The sequence below is a fragment of the Nycticebus coucang genome, chromosome 5 (assembly GCF_027406575.1).
Source record: "Nycticebus coucang isolate mNycCou1 chromosome 5, mNycCou1.pri, whole genome shotgun sequence".
Lineage (NCBI taxonomy): Eukaryota > Metazoa > Chordata > Mammalia > Primates > Lorisidae > Nycticebus > Nycticebus coucang.
Genome location: NC_069784.1, coordinates 53,627,108 through 53,645,313, shown reverse-complemented (window position 1 = coordinate 53,645,313; position 18,206 = coordinate 53,627,108). Strand labels below are relative to the sequence as shown.

The 18,206-nt window shown below is 42.2% G+C and overlaps 1 protein-coding gene across 2 annotated transcripts in view; it reads left to right on the top strand.

Annotated features, from left to right (window-relative positions):
- OTUD7B (OTU deubiquitinase 7B) overlaps window positions 1-18,206 on the top strand; it is a 67,129-nt gene that overhangs the window by 43,685 nt on the left and 5,238 nt on the right. For both annotated transcript variants that reach the window (XM_053590704.1, XM_053590705.1), the window contains exons 4-11: window positions 2,429-2,656; window positions 5,070-5,171; window positions 6,117-6,244; window positions 11,626-11,738; window positions 14,285-14,412; window positions 14,700-14,849; window positions 15,396-15,510; window positions 17,513-17,597. In XM_053590704.1, the coding sequence (XP_053446679.1) occupies window positions 2,429-2,656; window positions 5,070-5,171; window positions 6,117-6,244; window positions 11,626-11,738; window positions 14,285-14,412; window positions 14,700-14,849; window positions 15,396-15,510; window positions 17,513-17,597 (1,049 nt within the window). The remainder of the gene's footprint in view (window positions 1-2,428; window positions 2,657-5,069; window positions 5,172-6,116; window positions 6,245-11,625; window positions 11,739-14,284; window positions 14,413-14,699; window positions 14,850-15,395; window positions 15,511-17,512; window positions 17,598-18,206) is intronic.

The following is an 18,206-nucleotide window of genomic DNA, read 5'->3' as shown; positions in this document are numbered from 1 at the left end:
TATAAAAAGTCGTCTTCAGATGCTGTGAAAGAAATAGAGAAAGGAGGATAACAATCAATTTATTGAGATAAGGTTCACATAAAGGTAGATGATCCTTCACTACCATCTACCTCTTTGGAGGGTAATTTATTAATATTTGCCAGTATCTATCAAAATTAAAATGCACTATACTGTTTGATTCAGCAATTTCATATCTAGGAATTTGTATCTGTATATATATATGTTTATGTGAATTATATATATGTCCTTTAAGTAAATACATAAATACATACACATATGCAGTGTACAATGATATTCACTGTAGCATTATTTTATAGTAACTAAAACTTGAAAACTTTTAACGTTCATTATGAAAGGCGTGGTTAAATAAACTTTAATCATGCATATTGTGGAATCCTCCGCAGTCATTAGTAAGAATTAGTGCAATGTGTGTATATGCTCTTGTTTTATGTTTTAAGAGATGTTTTTAAAAGCTATATGTGCTTCTATATGCATATATACTTTTTTTTTCTGAGACAGAGTCTCACTTTGTTGTCTCACAGCAACCTCAAACTCTTGGGCTTAAGTGATTCTTTCTCCTAGGCCTCCTGAGTAGCTGGGACAACAGGCGCCCACCACAATGCCTGGCTACTTTTTTTAGGTCTTGCTCTGACTTGGGCTGGTCTTGAACTCCTGAGCTGTAGCAATCCATCCCCCTCAGCCTCCCAGAGTGCTTGGAATTACCGGCATGAGCCACTGCGCCTGGCCTGCGTACATATTTTTAGCAGCATACAACAGGTTACCTCTGGGAAAGGGATCAGGACTTTTGAATGAGAGAAAGATTTATTTGTAAACCATTTTATGCCTTTTGATAATACTTTGATTTTTTTACTGTGGGTATATGATATTTTTTAAACTTAAAAAATTAAAAAATAACATCATTATAAAGTAACTTTAGATAATTATTGATTGTTTTCTGTATAATCTCTGCCAACTATTTGAGAATGGCTACCCAACATGCTTTTGAAACCTTGTTCCCTTCTGATAATCTGTAAATCATTAACATACCTGGGGCTGTGCAAATGAATTTATAATACTACACTGAGCAAATTATCATCACAGTGGAATATTTGCTATGGCACTATCTGCATTACTGTTTTCCTCAGTTGCATGTTAAGAATTAACTGTTTCTGTAAATTTCTGATAAATATGGATCTTAAGAAAAGTTGTAGGACCAGGCACAGTGGCTCACTCCTGTAATACCAGCACTTGGGGAAGCTGAGTCAGGTGGATTGACTGAGTTTAGGAGTTTGAGACCAGCCTGAGCAAGAACGAGACCCCCATATCTAAAAATAGCCAGTATAGTGGTGGGTGCTTGTAGTCCCAGCTACTTGGGAGGCTGAGGCAAGAGGATTGCTTGAGCCCAACAGTTCGAGTTTGCTGTGAGTTATGAGGCCATGGCACTCTACCAAGGGCGACAAAATGAGACTCTGTCTCAAAAAAAAAAAAGTCAGGGTGGTGCCTGTGGCTCAAGGAGTAGGGCGCTGGCCCCATATGCCGGAAGTGGTGGGTTCAAACCCGGCCCCGGCCAAAAAAAAAAAAAAAAGTCATAGTAAATAATTTAAATAAATGTTATTACTGTAGGAAGAAAGTTCTCGATTGTGTAAGATTTGTCATTAATTTTCTTTTCTATAATGGAAATCTATTATTTTCTAAAATCCTGAGAATTACTAGAGAGATTATTTGACTAAATCTAGTCTAGTGAAACCCCATTTCTCTGATTCCTTTTTTCCTCCCACCAAACAATGACCAAGTTGCTAAATAAAGGGGTCCCTAGTTGGGAGGTGGAAGTGGAAGAAGACACCAGTTAGAGCAGAAGTTCTCAACCTGTGGGTCATGACCCACAGGAACTGTATTAAAGGGCTGCAGTGTTAGGGAGATTAAGAACCACTGAGTTAGAGGAAGAAGGTCTGGCAAATTCCAAACAGAGGTAGAAAGAGGAATTTGTATTTTGTGCTAATGTGAGTACCTACAAAAATTACCGTTTTCTGCACTTTTTCCAATTGTATTGGCTTGACAAAAGGGGTCATGAGGCTGGACGCGGTGGCTCATCCCTGTAGTCCTAGCGCTGTGGGAGGCCGAGGCAGGTGGATTGCCTGAGCTCAGAGGTTTGAGACCATCCTGAGCCAGAGTGGGACCCTCGTCTCTACCAAGAAAAGTCAGGCATTTTGGTGGGTGCCTGTATTCTCAGCTACTTGGGAGGCTAAGGGCAAGAGAATCGCTAAAGGAAGAAAAGAAAAAAAGGGGGGGGGGTCATGAAATTCAGTAGCCAGTTAGACTCCATTTTTCCCTGAACGTAAACTCTGTCAAGAGATAAGAATCACCCATCAGTGGAGAGTTCTCTGAGTGGGCTGAGTTTGTTCTAAGGTGACTCCATTTTTCATTGCAGAAAAACGCCTGTCTAGGGGCATCTCCCACGCCAGCTCCAGCATTGTTTCCCTGGCCCGGTCCCATGTCTCCTCCAATGGTGGGGGTGGGGGGAGCAATGAGCACCCCCTGGAAATGCCCATCTGTGCCTTCCAGCTTCCAGATCTCACTGTGTACAATGAAGATTTTCGTAACTTCATAGAGAGAGACCTCATTGAGCAGTCCATGCTGGTTGCCTTGGAACAGGCAGGTCAGTGAGTATTTCCTCCTCTATGCTCTTCCCTTTATGCTCCACCTGTAGGCACCCACTGGAAGGGCTGGGCCTTATTGGTAACTTCCAGTCTGAGTGTGTGATCTGATTACTGTCAAAGCCAGGAGTCAGTCAGATGAACATGTACTGACTGGGGTGCTTTTTGAATTTATAGAAAGGGTACAGATCAGACACTTCACTTTTGGAAATTTCCTGTTTCATGGAAGAGAAACCAGATATACATGTGAAAAGCCTAAGAATCAATACCTAAAAATCAGTACATAAAAAAAAACCCCAACAAATTAAAATTGGCTCAGGAACACCTCTGTGAACAGAAAGGACCAGGGCTGTAGATGATGTGTAGTAGTGAAATCTGAAAGTTACATTTATTTATATGAACCTGGCCAGACATGGTGGCTCACTCCTGTAATATGGGAGGCAAGGCAGGAGGATCACTTGAGATCAAGAGTTCAAGACTAGCCTGAGCAAGAGCTAGACTCTATGTCTACAAAAAATAGAAAAATTAGCCAGGTATGGTGACACACATCTGTAGTCCCAGCTACTTGGGAGGTTGAGGCAGGAAGATTGCTTGACCCCTGAAGTTTGAGGTTGCAGTGAGCTATGATGATGCCACTATACTCTAGCCAGGATGACAGAGTGGGACTCTGTTTTACCCCCACCAAAAAAGAAAAGAAATCAATTAAATTTTAAAAATAAAAACATAAAAAAATGTATATGAACCTTTTTACCCCAATTTATTTACCTTTATAATTGTCTTAAATTATTGTTAAAATAAGTTAGTATGATAGGGTAAGGCAACTGGGAGTTGTGGGAAGGCTAGTAAGGTATTCATATGCTCCCTGGGAGGAAGGTGGAGGGAGGAGGTGGGGCTGGAAAGAAAGCTTCTATTTTTCATTTTGTAAACTTCTAGCCTAACCATATACATACATTTATATATATATTTTTAAAGCTAACAACTTATCTGAGCTGGTGAGGTTATAAGCCAGTTTTTCTTTCTGTAGACTTTTCATTAATTCAAGAAAACATTTAATCATCGTTCATAAAATATTTTCCTCATGTAAATAATGGGTTGGCAATTATGGGATAACTACACAGGATTGAGACTCATTTTCTTGGATGTTTTATGTATGTTGTCTTATTGTTTGTCTTTAAAATCACACCACACACATGATGACATGTGCTCATATATGCAGATAGTATTCACAGGGTACTTTAAATACATTCTTTGAGTTGTTTTTGTCTTTGATGATGGATTTATGCTGAGCGCTTTTGCTATAGTACAAAATACTGGTCTCTTGACCCATTAGTGAGTAGGAATCAGAGCCAGACCAAGTAGCCAGCACATTTTCAACTTATAACCTTGTCCTCATCATATAACCCAGGGTTTCTCAACTATGGCACTATTAACATTTTGGGCCAGGCAATTCTTTGTTGTATAAGCTGCCTGGTGCCTTATATTACTTTTAGCAGCGTCCCTGGCCTCTGCCCCCTTGAGACCAATAGCATTCTCTACCAGTTATGACATGCAAATTTATCTTCAGACACTGCTGAATGTTCCCCTGGGACTAAATTGTCCCCATTTAAGACTCACTGATCTTACCAGTCATGCTCACTAGATTCTGACTGACTGTAAGTGAAAAAAGACGTGAACAGTAAGAGAGTGATGGTTTTATATCGGGCTGGCTTCCTAGGGGAAGTTAGCTCTATCACTCTGAGAGCTGGCCTGTAGGAGTAACTTGGAGTCTGTTTTAGAAATAGGGAAACATGGGCGGCGCCTGTGGCTCAGTCGGTAGGGCGCTGGCCCCATATACCAAGGGTGGCGGGTTCAAACCCGGCCCCGGCCAAACTGCAACCAAAAAATAGCTGGGCGTTGTGGTGGGCGCCTGTAGTCCCAGCTACTTGGGAGGCTGAGGCAAGAGAATCGCTGAAGCCCAGGAGTTGGAGGTTGCTGTGAGCTGTGTGAGGCCACGGCACTCTACCGAGGGCCATAAAGTGACACTCTGTCTCTACAAAAAAAAAAAAAAAGAAATAGGGAAACATGGCTTGGTGCCCGTAGCATAGTGGTTATGGCACCAGCCACATACACCAAGGCTGGCGGGTTCGAATCTGGCCCAGGCCTACTAAACAATAATAACAACTACAACAAAAAAATAGCTGGGTGTTGTGGCGAGCACCTGTAGTCCTAAGCTACTTGGGAGGCGGAGGCGAGAGAATCGCCTGAGCCCAAGAGTTTGAGGTTGTTGTGAGCTGTGATGCCACAGCATTCTACTGAGGGTGACATAGTGAGACTCTGTCTCAAAAATAAAAGAAAGAAAGAGGGAAATAGGGAAGCAGAAAAGGCCTCTTGGATAATTTGTGCCTCTCCTTTTTCTACACTGTCATGTTTCTGCAGGGCGTTTGAACTGGTGGGTGAGTGTGGATCCCACCTGTCAGAGACTGCTTCCTTTGGCAACTACTGGAGATGGAAACTGCCTCCTGCATGCAGCCTCTCTTGGTGAGTCTTGAAAACAGTCCTCCGTTCCACTGTAAAAAGGAAGAAGTTGAGTCAAATCTCATGTAAATGGCTTGATCCAAACAGTTTGATTTTAGGTAGATGTGATGGTCATGTGTGTGTGTGTGTGTGTTGGCACAGGAGGCGATGTGAGCAAGCTTTATGCTGAGTTTTCTTTCTTTCTTTGTTTTTTTTGAGACAGAGTCTCAAGCTGTCACCCTGTATAGAGTGCTTTGGCTTCACAGCTCACAGCAGCTTCCAACTCTTGGGCTTACGAGATTCTCTTGCCTCAGCATCCCAAGTAGTTATCCTGAGTTTTCAGTCTTGTTTACAGATGAGAATAGAGCACAGGGATTAGCTTGGCCTCACTCTGAGAGTTGGCCCATAAGTGTAATGAGCAACAGTAAGCAAGAGATACATAGCTCCGTGTGTGTGGGCGGAGGTGTGTCTGTAAAATTCTACTTAATATTTATTCTTCTAGAATAATATGTTTATAGAAAAGATACGTTTTCAGCAGGCCTTTGTGATACTTATTTACTTTAAATTACTAAGTCTATTTATAAGTCAATGTATTATTTGCCCTTAGCTTTTAAAAAATTCCCCATTTCTCAGCCATCCCTCAAGCTTTGATGTTGATTGCTGCATGCCAGGCCAGTTTTACCTATTATTACTCCGTATTTTAGTTTGTTAGACTAAAGAAAAGTAAGAGCTTCCTATCAGGAGTTTGTAGGATGTGGTGTATCCCCCACTTTCAAGTTATCGATGTCTTTGAACCTGCAAAGTAGGAGCATCTTTTCTTTCTTGATTATATACTTCTTCCCTAAATCACAGGTTTCTTTAAAGCTGGGCTTCATCCTGATATCCTTCATGCCTGGGTCTGTGCATCATAATTAGTAAATGGAACTGAGTCAAGGTGAGGTGTCTTACAGTCATGCTTTCTTACCACAGGGATGTGGGGGTTCCATGATCGGGACTTGATGCTACGGAAAGCTTTGTATGCACTGATGGAGAAGGGAGTGGAGAAGGAGGCGTTGAAAAGGCGCTGGCGATGGCAGCAAACACAGCAGAATAAAGAGGTGGGGAGCTTGGGTGGGACCACCTTGTTTCATGAAGTCACCCGGTGCCTGCCACTAGGAAGTATCTTCTGGGTATTTAGGTTAACTCCATTCTTAATCCTGAAAATTATAGAAAATGCAGATAACATCATAGGATGAATGACTTTATAGTTGTGAGACATGGTGTGGGGAAGTCCACACCTACATAGGAAGTATCAAACATTGTGATTTTTACCTCGGAGGTGCTCAGGAACCTTAAGTGGCAGTCTTTTGCAAAATGAAATATGACAGTTCCACAGGATTTTTATTTTTTGAGTTAGAGTCTCATTATGTTGCTCTTAGTAGGGTACTGTGACATCACAGCTCACAGCAACCTCAAATTCTTGGGCTTTAAGCAATTCTCTTGCCTTAGCCTCCAAGTAGCTGGAGCTACAGGCACTTGCCATATTGTCTGGCTATTTTGTTGTTGTTGCTGTAGTTGTCATTGTTGTTTGGCAGACCCTGGTGGGTTCAAACCCGCCAGCCCTGATGTATGTGGCTGGTGCCCTAGCAACTGAGCTATAAGCGCCAAGCCAGGATTTTTATATTTTGTTTTTTTGCTTGTAATGAGGCTAGAACAATTAATTTTTTTATTTTTTTGAGACAGGATCTCACTGTGTCACCCTTGGTAGAGTGCTGCGGCGTCGCAGATCACAGCAACCTTAAACTCTTGGGCTTAAGTGATTCTCTTGCCTCAGCCTCCCAAGTAGCTGGGACTACAGGCACCTGCCACAAACACCTGGCTATTTTTTTGTTATTGTTGTCATTGTTGTTTAGCAGGCCCTGGCCAAGTTTGAACCCACCATCCCTGTGCATGTGGCCAGTGCCCTAACCACTAAGCTATGGGTGCCAAGCCTAGACCAATTTTTAAGGACATATATTTTCAACCCTTATAGAAATGGATGTATATACCATTTATTTTTCATATGGTGTTTTATTTTGTTTAAAGTTTTAAAATTGAGTTTGAATGGCCAGTTAAATTGCATGGATTAGGCAAACTTGACTGTTTTTCTTTTTTTTTTGAGACAGAGTCTCAAGCTGTCGCCCTGGGGAGAGTACTATGGCGTCACAGCTCACAGCAACCTCAAACTCCTGGGCTTAAGTGATTTTCTTGCCTTAGCCTCCCAAGCAGCCGGGACCACAGGCGCCCGCCATAACACCCGGCCATTTTTTTTGTTGTTGTTGCAATTTTCTTTGCTGCCTCAGCTGCCCCGGGCCAGGATCCAACGCACCATCCTCAGTGTATATGGTCGGTGCTCCATCCACTGAGCTATGGGTGGCACCCATCAACTGTTTTTTAAGGAAAAAAAAAGTTTTGTTAGAGCACACAGCACTCTAGGAAGCTGAGATGGGTGGATTGCTTGGGCTCAGGAGTTTGAGACCAGCCTGAGCAAGAATGCGATCTCATCTCTAAAAAACTAGCTGGGTGTTGTGGGCACCTGTAGTCTTAACTATTTGGGAGGCTGAGACAAGAGGATCACTTGAGCCCAAGAGTTTGAGGTTTCTGTGAGCTATGATGTCACAGCACTCTACTAAGAAAAACTGAGTGAGACTCTGTCTCAAAAAAAAAAAAAAAGGGTGGCGCCTGTGGCTCAGTGAGTAGGGCGCTGGCTCCATATACCAAGAGTGGTGGGTTCAAACCCAGCCCCGGCTGAACTGCAGCCAAAAAATAGCCGGGCGTTGTGGCGGGCGCCTGTAGTCCCAGCTGCTCAGGAGGCTGAGGCGAGAGAATTGCGAAAGCCCAAGAGCTGGAGGTTGCTGTGAGTCCTGTGACATCATGGCACTCTACCGAGGGTGGTAAAGTGAGACTGTCTACAAAAAAAAAAAAAACAGAGCCCTGCCCATTTTGTGTATGTTTATATATGTTAGCGGCGTTCCTGTACCACTGCAGGGTCATAATGTATAGCCTACAAAGCTTAAAATATTTAGTCTGGCTCTTTACAGAAAAAGTTTATCATTTCCCTTCAAGAATGATATTATAGCTTTACATACAATTAGTGGGCCTCCTATTTCCTTTTCCTCTGGTTCTCTCTATGTCTTCTATGTTTGTGTCTCCTGCTCTTCTTGTATATCTGGTTTTTGCCACGTTTATAGCTGAATGTTTCTAGCACTGAACATGGGAATATTTCTTCAAAGCTTTCCTTTTTCTTCCATCTTCTTTTTCCTCCCATTATATTACTCCATCATGATTGGCAACAAACAATATAGAAGTAAAAGATTTATTTGTTTTAGTTATGTTGAATTTTATGTCCTGAAAGTTAAAAATAGGTAAGTAGAATATGTTTCTGTCTCAAAAAACAAAGAATCCGGTTGTTAAAAGTAGGATGGTATCAAGAGCAAAGTCCTATCCTTCATCAGCCAACCTGCCTCAGAAGATTCTTAAGGGAATAAAGTCACAGGGGCAAAGCCACATAAATTACATGCTTTATTACCACCAAAAGTTGGGCTGGATCTTGTGGAAAGCTTTTTTTTTTGCATGGGCTAGACCCAGCGTAGAATTCAGGGCCCAAAGTAAATTGGTAGTCAGCTTTGCTTTCTTTGTTGTTGAGTTCAGATTATACCCGAACCTTATGGACCACTGCAGAGGCAAGAAAAGGCCAAACCAGAGCATACCAACTGTTAAGTAGAAATGTTAGCAATCAGTCATGCCTTGTAAGCCCAGCTACTTAGGCTGCTGAGGCAGGAGGATTGCTTTAAGCCAGGAGGAGTTCAAACAGTCTGGGTAACATAGTGAAACGCTGTCTCAAAAACAAAAAAGGAGAGAGAGAAAGAAAAAGAAATGATAGTAACAGAGAATAGTTGTGTCCAATTCTAGTTATAGAAGCTTTTGTAGTTATTATCTTAAAGATGGGGTTAGATTATATTATTTAGCCAGGAGACCCAGAAATACCCAAGTTCTATCCTTGATCAGTGACCCCTTTCCTCTCAAACTCCCCAGTGAAAATATATGAATAGAGAATAGTAGCTAGTGAAGGAGCAATCTTTTACTCCTTTTGCTCAGCACATATGAGTTCCACACTGAAAATGTGGCCTACAGGCTCAGCGGCTACAGCGCCAGCCACATACACTGGAGCTGACGGGTTCGAATCCAGCCCAGGCCTGCCAAACAGCAATGACAACTGCAACCCCCAAAATAGCTGGATGTTGTGGTGAGCACCTGTAGTCCCAGCTACTTGGGAGGCTGAGGCAAGAGAATCGTTGAAGCCCAAGAGTTTGAGGTTGCTGTGAACTGTGACTCCACGGCACTCTACCCAGGGCCACTAGTGAGACTCTGTCCTAAAAAAAAAAAAAAGAAAGAAAATGTGGCCTACATAATTGACTTATCTGAGAGAATTCATTATACCCTATCTTGGGAATGATAGCTTCCCAGGGCCAAACACCAGAGTAAGTTTTGATTTCTTGGACCTCTTGTTTTATGATGAAATCGGTGTTAAAGCTCAGTAAGAACATTTTATTAAATGTTAAGGCTAGAAGAGTGCACCACCTAGTGGCTGTGTGTATTACAATAGGAAGCGGAAATAGGAGCGAGGAAGGGTAGACAGATCCTCCTGGGTGTGTATGTCACATTGACTTGAGCACCCCATACATAATCTGTGCATGGTCTCTTTATCCTTAATTGAAATACTATTTGTGATAGAATTTTACAAATGGGACATAGGTTTGTAATTTTCTTATAATTGAAGAAAAATGTGCTCATAATAGTTATTTAATTCCTATTAAATTTGTTCCCAGTGCTCTTCGTGTTTCCATTGTGAACTCATTTTAATACTAATGTCAGCCAAATACAATTAATAAGGTAAACTTGTCTTCTAAATCATCATATACATCCTAAAGCTGGTATATTTTAAAATTGCTTGTACCACTGCACACTCTCCTTTGATAAACATTATAGTTTTATTAGCATGTGTTTATTGATTACTGATTATGTAATAGGCACTAGGCAAATTGCATAAAACAAGAAAAAGAGTAATAGTAGAAAATGGACATGTAAAAAAAATGCAACAAAATGTAACATATATGACTTCTATGATAGAAGTCTGCATGGCAGGTGGGGAGAGAGGGCACAAAGGAAGGAGTAGCTTATCTACCAGGAGATACCATGCAGAGGAGGGTTATCTGAGTTCTGTCCTGTAAGTTAAGAAATTGTTCACCCAGGTGGATAGAGGGCAGGCTGCTTCAGGCAGAAGGAACAACTTAGACAAAAGCTCAGAGTTACAAAACAGCATGGTACATTTCAGGAACTACAGCGAGTTCAGTGAGATATCAGACTAGAGAAGTAGGCTTTATAACAAATAAGGAATTTAAATTATATCTAATAAGCAATGAAGATTTTTAAAAGAATTTGCAGCAGGAAGCAAACATCATCAGATTTTAATATGAGAAAACATTTTTCAGAAGCATTGTAGAAAATAGAAGAATACAAGGTTGGAGGTAGTGAAACCAGTTAGTGATGCACTGTAGTAGTTCATTTATTAAATACTAATTGCTGAGTGAGGGATGCAGGTGTGGGAGGAGTGGGTCTTCTCTTTGGTTTCTAGCTAGGGCATTTGGGTGCTAGTTGGTACTGTTTGCTAAGTACGAATATAGAAAGAAGAGAGGGTTTGGGAAGAAACAGGAGTTCTGTTTTGACTATTTAGAGTTTGAGATAGCCATGGGCAGATGGCTGTCTTTAGTAGGCAGCTAGATATGTGTATGTAGAAAGTAAGACAAAGTCTGGGCTGGAGAGGAACATTCTAGAGTCATGAACGTATAGTAGTAGTGGATGAGATTAGGGCAGTGGTTCTTAACCTGTAGGTTGCGACCCACAGGAACTGTATTAAAGGGTCGTGGCATTAGGAAGGTTGAGAACCACTGGATTAGGGCATTAGAAGAGATCTCAGAGAGAACCAGGGCTAAAATCATTGACCCCACACCAGTATTTTGGGGGTAGACAGATTTCAGAGAAATAGGAGAAAGTAGCATTAAGGAAGATAAAGGAGAAGAAAGCTTACTGAGGAAAACAAGCCACATGAAGGCAAAGAAAGATGAGAACCAGAGACAGCCCACTGAATTGGGCAATTAGAAGATCACTGTCTTTTGCGAGAGTCAGGTGAAGTGGTATGTGAGGAATGGATGATAGGGTGGTGGGCAGAAGCAGAAGCCAGCTGCAATGGGTCAAAAAGGGATGGAAAATAAAGTATGAGAAAAGATCATAGACTGTTCTTTTACAGATCTTGACTGTAAAAGAAAGATTTGACTTTGTGGTTCAATTATAACCAAGTGCTAAAAGCATAGAGTGGGATAACAGTGAGTAGGTTGGAATGGGTATTGCCCCAGAATCTAATCTCTAATTGCTTGATGTCCCCTGCTTGTCTCTCACACAGTCAGGGCTGGTGTACACAGAGGAAGAATGGCAGAAGGAATGGAATGAACTGATCAAACTTGCTTCAAGTGAACCCCGAATGCATCTAGGTACCAATGGAACCAACTGTGGTGGGTAAGTATGGCTAAGTGGGAAAGGAGGAAATATCTTCATGGAATTCTCACTGGTTTCCTACAGTCCAGTGTCCAGGGAACTCTGGGCTAAAAGGATGTTAGAAAGTAAGAGAGGAGCCGTGACAAGGGCACAGTGGTGTAAAATAGCATGGTATATTCTAGGAACTACAGGTGGTATTACTGAAACATAGAATATGTGGCACAAAATAAGAGATGAGCCTGGGCAGCCCATATTTTTGTGTGCCATGCTAAGGAATTAAAATTGTATCCCATCCAGACTTTGGGAAAATGTAGAACAAATGACCCAGTATCTTACAGGGTTTTTGTTTGTTTGTTTGTTTGTTTTTTGAGACAGAGTCTCACTATGTCGCCCTCAGTAGAGGGCTATGGCGTCACAGCTCACAGCAACCTCAGGCTCTTGGGCTTAAGCGATTCTCTTGCCTCAGCCTCCCAAGTAGCTGGGACTACAGGTGTCCACCACAACGCCTGGCTATTTGTTGTTGTTGTTGTTATAGTTGTCATTGTTTAGCAATCCTGAGCCGGGTTTGAACCCGCCAACCCCTGTGTATATGGCTGGTACCCTAACCAATGAACTGCGGGCACCGAGCTTATCTTACAGGTTTAAAGACACCTAAGAGACTGATCAACCATCTGGAATGTGTGGACATTATAAAACGGTTGGGGAAAGTCACGTCTATGTGTTTCATTATTATTAAATTTTTTAAGTGTGAAATTAATGGTATTGTGGATTGTTTTAAAAGGAATGCTTTATTTTTTAGAGATAGAAACTGAAATATATATGGATGAAATTATATGATGTACAAGATTTGCTTCAAACTTTATGGATATCCTGTAGAAAGTTAAAAATTATAATCTATCCAAACTTTGTTATGCCTAAGAACAATCTGAGAAAATTGTTTAAAATACAGATTTTTGCCAGACCTGGATGTGCCTATAATCCCAGCACCTTGGGAGGATGAGGTATGAGGATTGCTTGAGGCCAAGAGATCAAGATGAGCCTGGGAAATATAGCAAGACCTTGTCTCTACAAAAAATGAAAAAATTAGTGGGTGGTGCCTGTGGCTCAATGAGGGGGGCACTGGCCCCATATACCAAGGGTGGCAGGTTCAAACCTGGCCCCAGCCAAACTACAACAAAAAAATAGCTGGGCATTATGGCAGGCATCCGTAGTCCCAGCTACTAGGGAGGCTGAGGCAAGAGAATCGTCTAAGCCCAAGAGCTGGAGGTTGCTGTGAGCTGTGATGCCATGGCACTCTACCAAGGGCAACAAAGTGTGACTCTGTCTCTGAAAAAAAAAAAAGAAGAAGAAGAAGAAAAAATTAGCTGTGTGTGGCAGCACAGGCTGTAGTCCCAGCTACTCAGGGGGTTGAAGTGGGAGAACTGGTTGGAGCTCAAGGTTGCAGTGAGCTATGTTCTCACTACTACACTCCAGCCTGGCTGACAGAGTGATACCCTGTTTCTTTAAAAACAAAAGTACTACAACAACAACAAACAGATTTCTATACCTTCATCCCAAGAAAGTCCAGTTGAATTGGACTGAGGTAAGGCCCAGAAATCCACGTTTACGACAAATACCCAGTGTTGAATAACATTACTTAGAGCAGGATTTTACAACCTTTTTTATATCGAGGTACATTTGAACTTATAAACTTCCATGGCACACTTAAATTATGTTGATCAAAAGAGAGAGTAAAAAAAAGAAAATACTTTGCTTTGAACGTCTTTTAAAAATAATTTAATTAATGATCTTTAAAATTTTTCATGGCACATGGGTTGAAAATCACTACTTTAGAGGTTGAGAAGGCATTAAATTTTTAGTATATGAGTAGTAGGAGCAAATTTGTCACACTGTATTTGCACACATTGACCCCAGAGTGGACAAAGAAGTTGTGAGAGAAGTGAGAGAAGAGGCAGACATAGTAATCAGGAAGGAGGGCCTTGCATGTGAACCAGGTGGTGGACTGAAGATAGGCCAGAGGAGATAGACAAAGCATGTGGGAGGTGGAATTGGCTAAGGCAGGGGATTAATTGGAGATGAGAGATAAAACACAGTAAATATTTCACCATTTCTGATGAGGTTTATGGTTGGAAGGTGAAGCTGTTCTTTAAGGGAACAAGAAGAGAAATTTTGGAGTTTTTGGTAAGAATAAGTGTGATGTATGGGTGGTTATGTATCGAATAAGCAGAATTAAGCTATGTGGTTGTGTTTTGAGCTACTGGATAAAGAGAATTGGGAGAGATTGTTGAGTAGGATGAATATTAAGAGATGGGGATTAGCTCCAGTACCTAACATCACTTTTAACCTCCAGGTCTTTGAATCTCTTTTCCTAATCTATGAAACTGACATAAAAACAGCCATGGAAGCATAAAGTAATCAGCTGTATCAGTGGCAGCCTTAATATTGGAAAACCAGGAAAGAACATTTCCTCTTTTTTCTTTCTGCAGAACTGGTCTTCAGGAGTGTCTTGTTTTTTTCCCCTCTCTTTCCACTGTATCCTTTCATTGTCTTCCCTCCTGCCATTCTAGGATGGAAAGTTCAGAAGAGCCTGTGTATGAGAGCCTAGAAGAGTTCCATGTCTTTGTCCTTGCTCATGTGCTTAGGAGGCCCATAGTTGTTGTGGCAGACACCATGCTGAGAGACTCTGGAGGGGAAGGTGAGTCAGCCAGTCAGTACTTACTACGCCCTGAGCACCCCCGTTTCACAGAGCCTTGGACTAAGCATTGGGAGGAGGGCAGGAAAGGGAATATATTGACAAAATGTAAATGAGAACAATGCAAAATTTGCAAGATTCAGAGAAAAGTGCGCGGGGGATAAGGCTTCTCAGGAAAGAATTATTAAACAAGATAGAGTGAAAGGAGGAGTCTGTTGGCAGAGTTAAGTTGGAGGATGTCTGCTAGGCAAGAACATAGCCTTATTGATAATCTTTGTGGCTTCCTGCAGCATTTGCCCCTATTCCCTTTGGGGGAATCTATCTGCCCTTGGAGGTCCCAGTGAACCAGTGTCACCGCTCCCCTCTGGTGCTCGCCTACGATCAGGCCCACTTCTCTGCACTTGTGTCCATGGAGCAGAAGGAGAATGCCAAAGAACAAGGTGCTGAATGAAGTATCTTTGGTCTGCATTATTTTCACTTGAAAACATGGAAATGAGAGCTAATGTAAGAGGAAAGAATTAAGTGATATGCAAACCCAGATCATGTATGTTGATACTGTTTTACTAAAAATCTAAGATATACCAGGGCTTTCATTAAGCAAAACAAAAATGTTTGGGGTAAAAAAAAAAAAAGGGCCTCCAATCCTTGTTCTGGAGTAAAGGACTTAGGTTATATGCCCTTCTAAGAGACTCTTTGTGGCATTTGTCATAATAATGACTTTGAATTCCCTGAATACACATTAATTGTCAATAGCATCACAAACATTAGTTGGTGGGGGAGTCATGGAGGTTTGTGATCTAACTTGTATGCTGGGAGGTAGGGAAAAACTAGCCAATTGGTTTTAATGTCAGGGGCAAGTCATAGAAAAGAAATGAAAGGTGACTATAATTAGAGGCTTATAGTATGGTTTTAGGAAAGTAGTTCTGTGTTCAGCTGCCTTCCCCTGAGGGAGACTCCTTAATGGCATATTTTTTTTTCCTCCCCAGCTGTGATCCCACTTACAGATTCAGAACATAAGCTGCTGCCCTTGCACTTTTCTGTGGACCCTGGAAAGGGCTGGGAGTGGGGAAAAGATGACAATGACAACATCCGATTGGCCAGGTGAGGCAGGCTTAGCCTCTTCATCTGCTTTGTGGCTGGAATCTCTTTCACATGCAGTATCCATTTCCCAGGTGTTTTTCCTCAGCTCAGGCAAGCCAGTCGCATCCTAATTCCAGCTTCTTTGGGAAGATGGAGAGGTTGAAGGCAGGTTGGGCACTAGGACTTTTGCATCGTGCAGCTGCTTTTTCTCTGTGAAACACATAGGAATCCTGGGATTTCAACTCGTTCTTTTCTTGTAATAGGAAAGTTCCTACACAGATACATCCCAGAATCCCCAAAACAATGATTAGAAAATCAAGATAATAAAAAATAAATTTTTTTTTTTAGAGACAGAGTCTCACTTTGTGGCCCTCGGTACAGTGCTGTGGTATCACAGCTCACAGCAACCTCCAGCTCTTGGGCTTAGGTGATTCTCTTGCCTTGGCCTCCCGAGTAGCTGGGACTACAGGTGCCCACCACAGTGCCCAGCTATTTTTTGTTGCAGTTTGGCCAGGGCCAGATTCGAACCTGCCACCCTCGGTATATGGGGCTGGCACCCTACCCACTGAGCTACAGGCGCCGCCCTTTTTTTTTTTTTTTTTTTGAGACAGTCTCACTCTGTTGCCCTTGAGATGCAAAAGTGGATAGAATGCTGTGGCATCACAGTTCACAGCAACCTCAAACTCTTGGGATCAAGCAATCCTCCTGCCCCGCCACAATGCTTGGCTAGTTTTTCTATTTTCAGTAGTGATGGGGTCTCCCCTCCCCCCCCTTTTTTAAGACAGAGTCTTACTTTTTTGCCTTGGTAGAGTGCTTTAACGTCATAGCTCACAGCAACCTCAAACTCTTGGGCTCAAGCGATCCTCTTGCCTCAGCCTCCCAAGTAGCTGGGGCTTAGACGGACCCAGCATAAAACCTGGCTATTTTCACAGGCAGGGTCTCACTCTTTCTCAGGCTAGTCTCAAACTCTTGAGCTCAGATAATCCACTTGCCTCAGCGTCCCAGAGTGCTAGGATTACAGGTGTGAGCTACCATGTCAAGCTGGTTTTTGCCTTTCTGATATTTAAATAGAGAACAAGAAAAATATTTTCCTTCCCACTCCCACCCCCATACTGCTTCCTTATACCTTGTTAAGCCTTCCTTCTGTCCACAGGTTCCCTGTGAAAAGGGTATGAATGTAAAAGTTCCTCCTTTAACTCTTACCCTGTGCTTCCTTCTCTGGGCTTCTACATCTGGGTCTTAGCTAAGAGGGTTTGATTTAAAAATCCAGAGTTGAGGGCGGCACCTGTGGCTCAGTCGGTAAGGCGCCGGCCCCATATGCCGAGGGTGGAGGGTTCAAACCCGGCCCCGGCCAAACTGCAACCAAAAAATAGCCGGGCGTTGTGGTGGGCGCCTGTAGTCCCAGCTACTCGGGAGGCTGAGGCAAGAGAATCGCTTAAGCCCAGGAGTTGGAGGTTGCTGTGAGCTGTGTGAGGCCACTGCACTCTACAGAGGGTCATAAAGTGAGACTCTGTCTCTACAAGAAAAAAAAAAAATCCAGAGTTGATGGATTATCAAAAGCAACAGCTTCTTCTATGTTATATTTACAGCAAGAATAATAATGGCCACTGTTGGGCAGCACCTGTGGCTCAGTGGGTAGGGCGCCGGTCCTATATGCCGGAGGTGGCGGGTTCAAACCCAGCCCCGGCCAAAAAAAAAAAAAAATAATAATAATGGCCACTGTTTAGTATTTCCTATTTTCTAGACACTATGCCAGGCCCTTTCCAAATAATATTTTAATCTTCACAACAGCCTCCCAGGATAGATATTATTATTTATACCCCTTATTGACCCCAACTGAGTTTCACGGAGTTGAAGTGACTTGCTCAGGGTCATAAAGCTTATTAATTGGTGGAACTATAATTCAGACACAACCCTGTTGGAGTCCCAAGCCATGTAGCCTTTTCCCACCCTTCTTTCCAGCTATATCACACTGCTTTGCTTGCATAAAGTCACAGTTTTTCTTTTCTTCTCCTTTTCACAGTGTAATTCTGTCCCTAGAGGTCAAATTGCACCTGCTGCATAGCTACATGAATGTGAAGTGGATCCCACTGTCCTCAGATGCACAGGTGAAAATCCTCCTACAACGGCCTTGTTGTGACTTCATGTTCACTGACATAGAGAACAAGATCTGGTGGTGGTCATCTGAATCCGTCCTGAGTGCTAGCTTATGGTTCAGGGTTAAAATAATGTCACATTTTTCCTGTTTTCCACATCTCCTCTCCAATCAGGTTCTGCTTTCTGATACTAAAACACAATCTTTAAGAAAAGTTTTCTGTGGACTTTGTTAAACTTGAGATTGTCATTACTTTGTCACAAGCTCTCTGCAGACAGACCTCTTTTGGGGAGCACCAGAAGGAGACAGAATATACATAGCTTAAAGAGAGCCCGATTCCTGGGTTCTGAGCTATAATGGGAACACAGAAGCAAGGACAAATTGATGAACTCTGGTGCTGAGTGTAAAACAGTTGAGGAGATGCAAAAGTGGTTAGGCCTGGTTTATTGTAGTTAGTCAGGATTTCCTTGAGGTTAATTTTGAGCAGAATTTGGCATAGAGAAATATATAATAAATAATATTATATTGTCTGGGCCTCCCACCCAGAGGCTATGTATGGTGTGATTGCTCATTGCTGTAGAAGAACAATCAAGTTTTCATTTCGATGTCTCCTTATTACAGA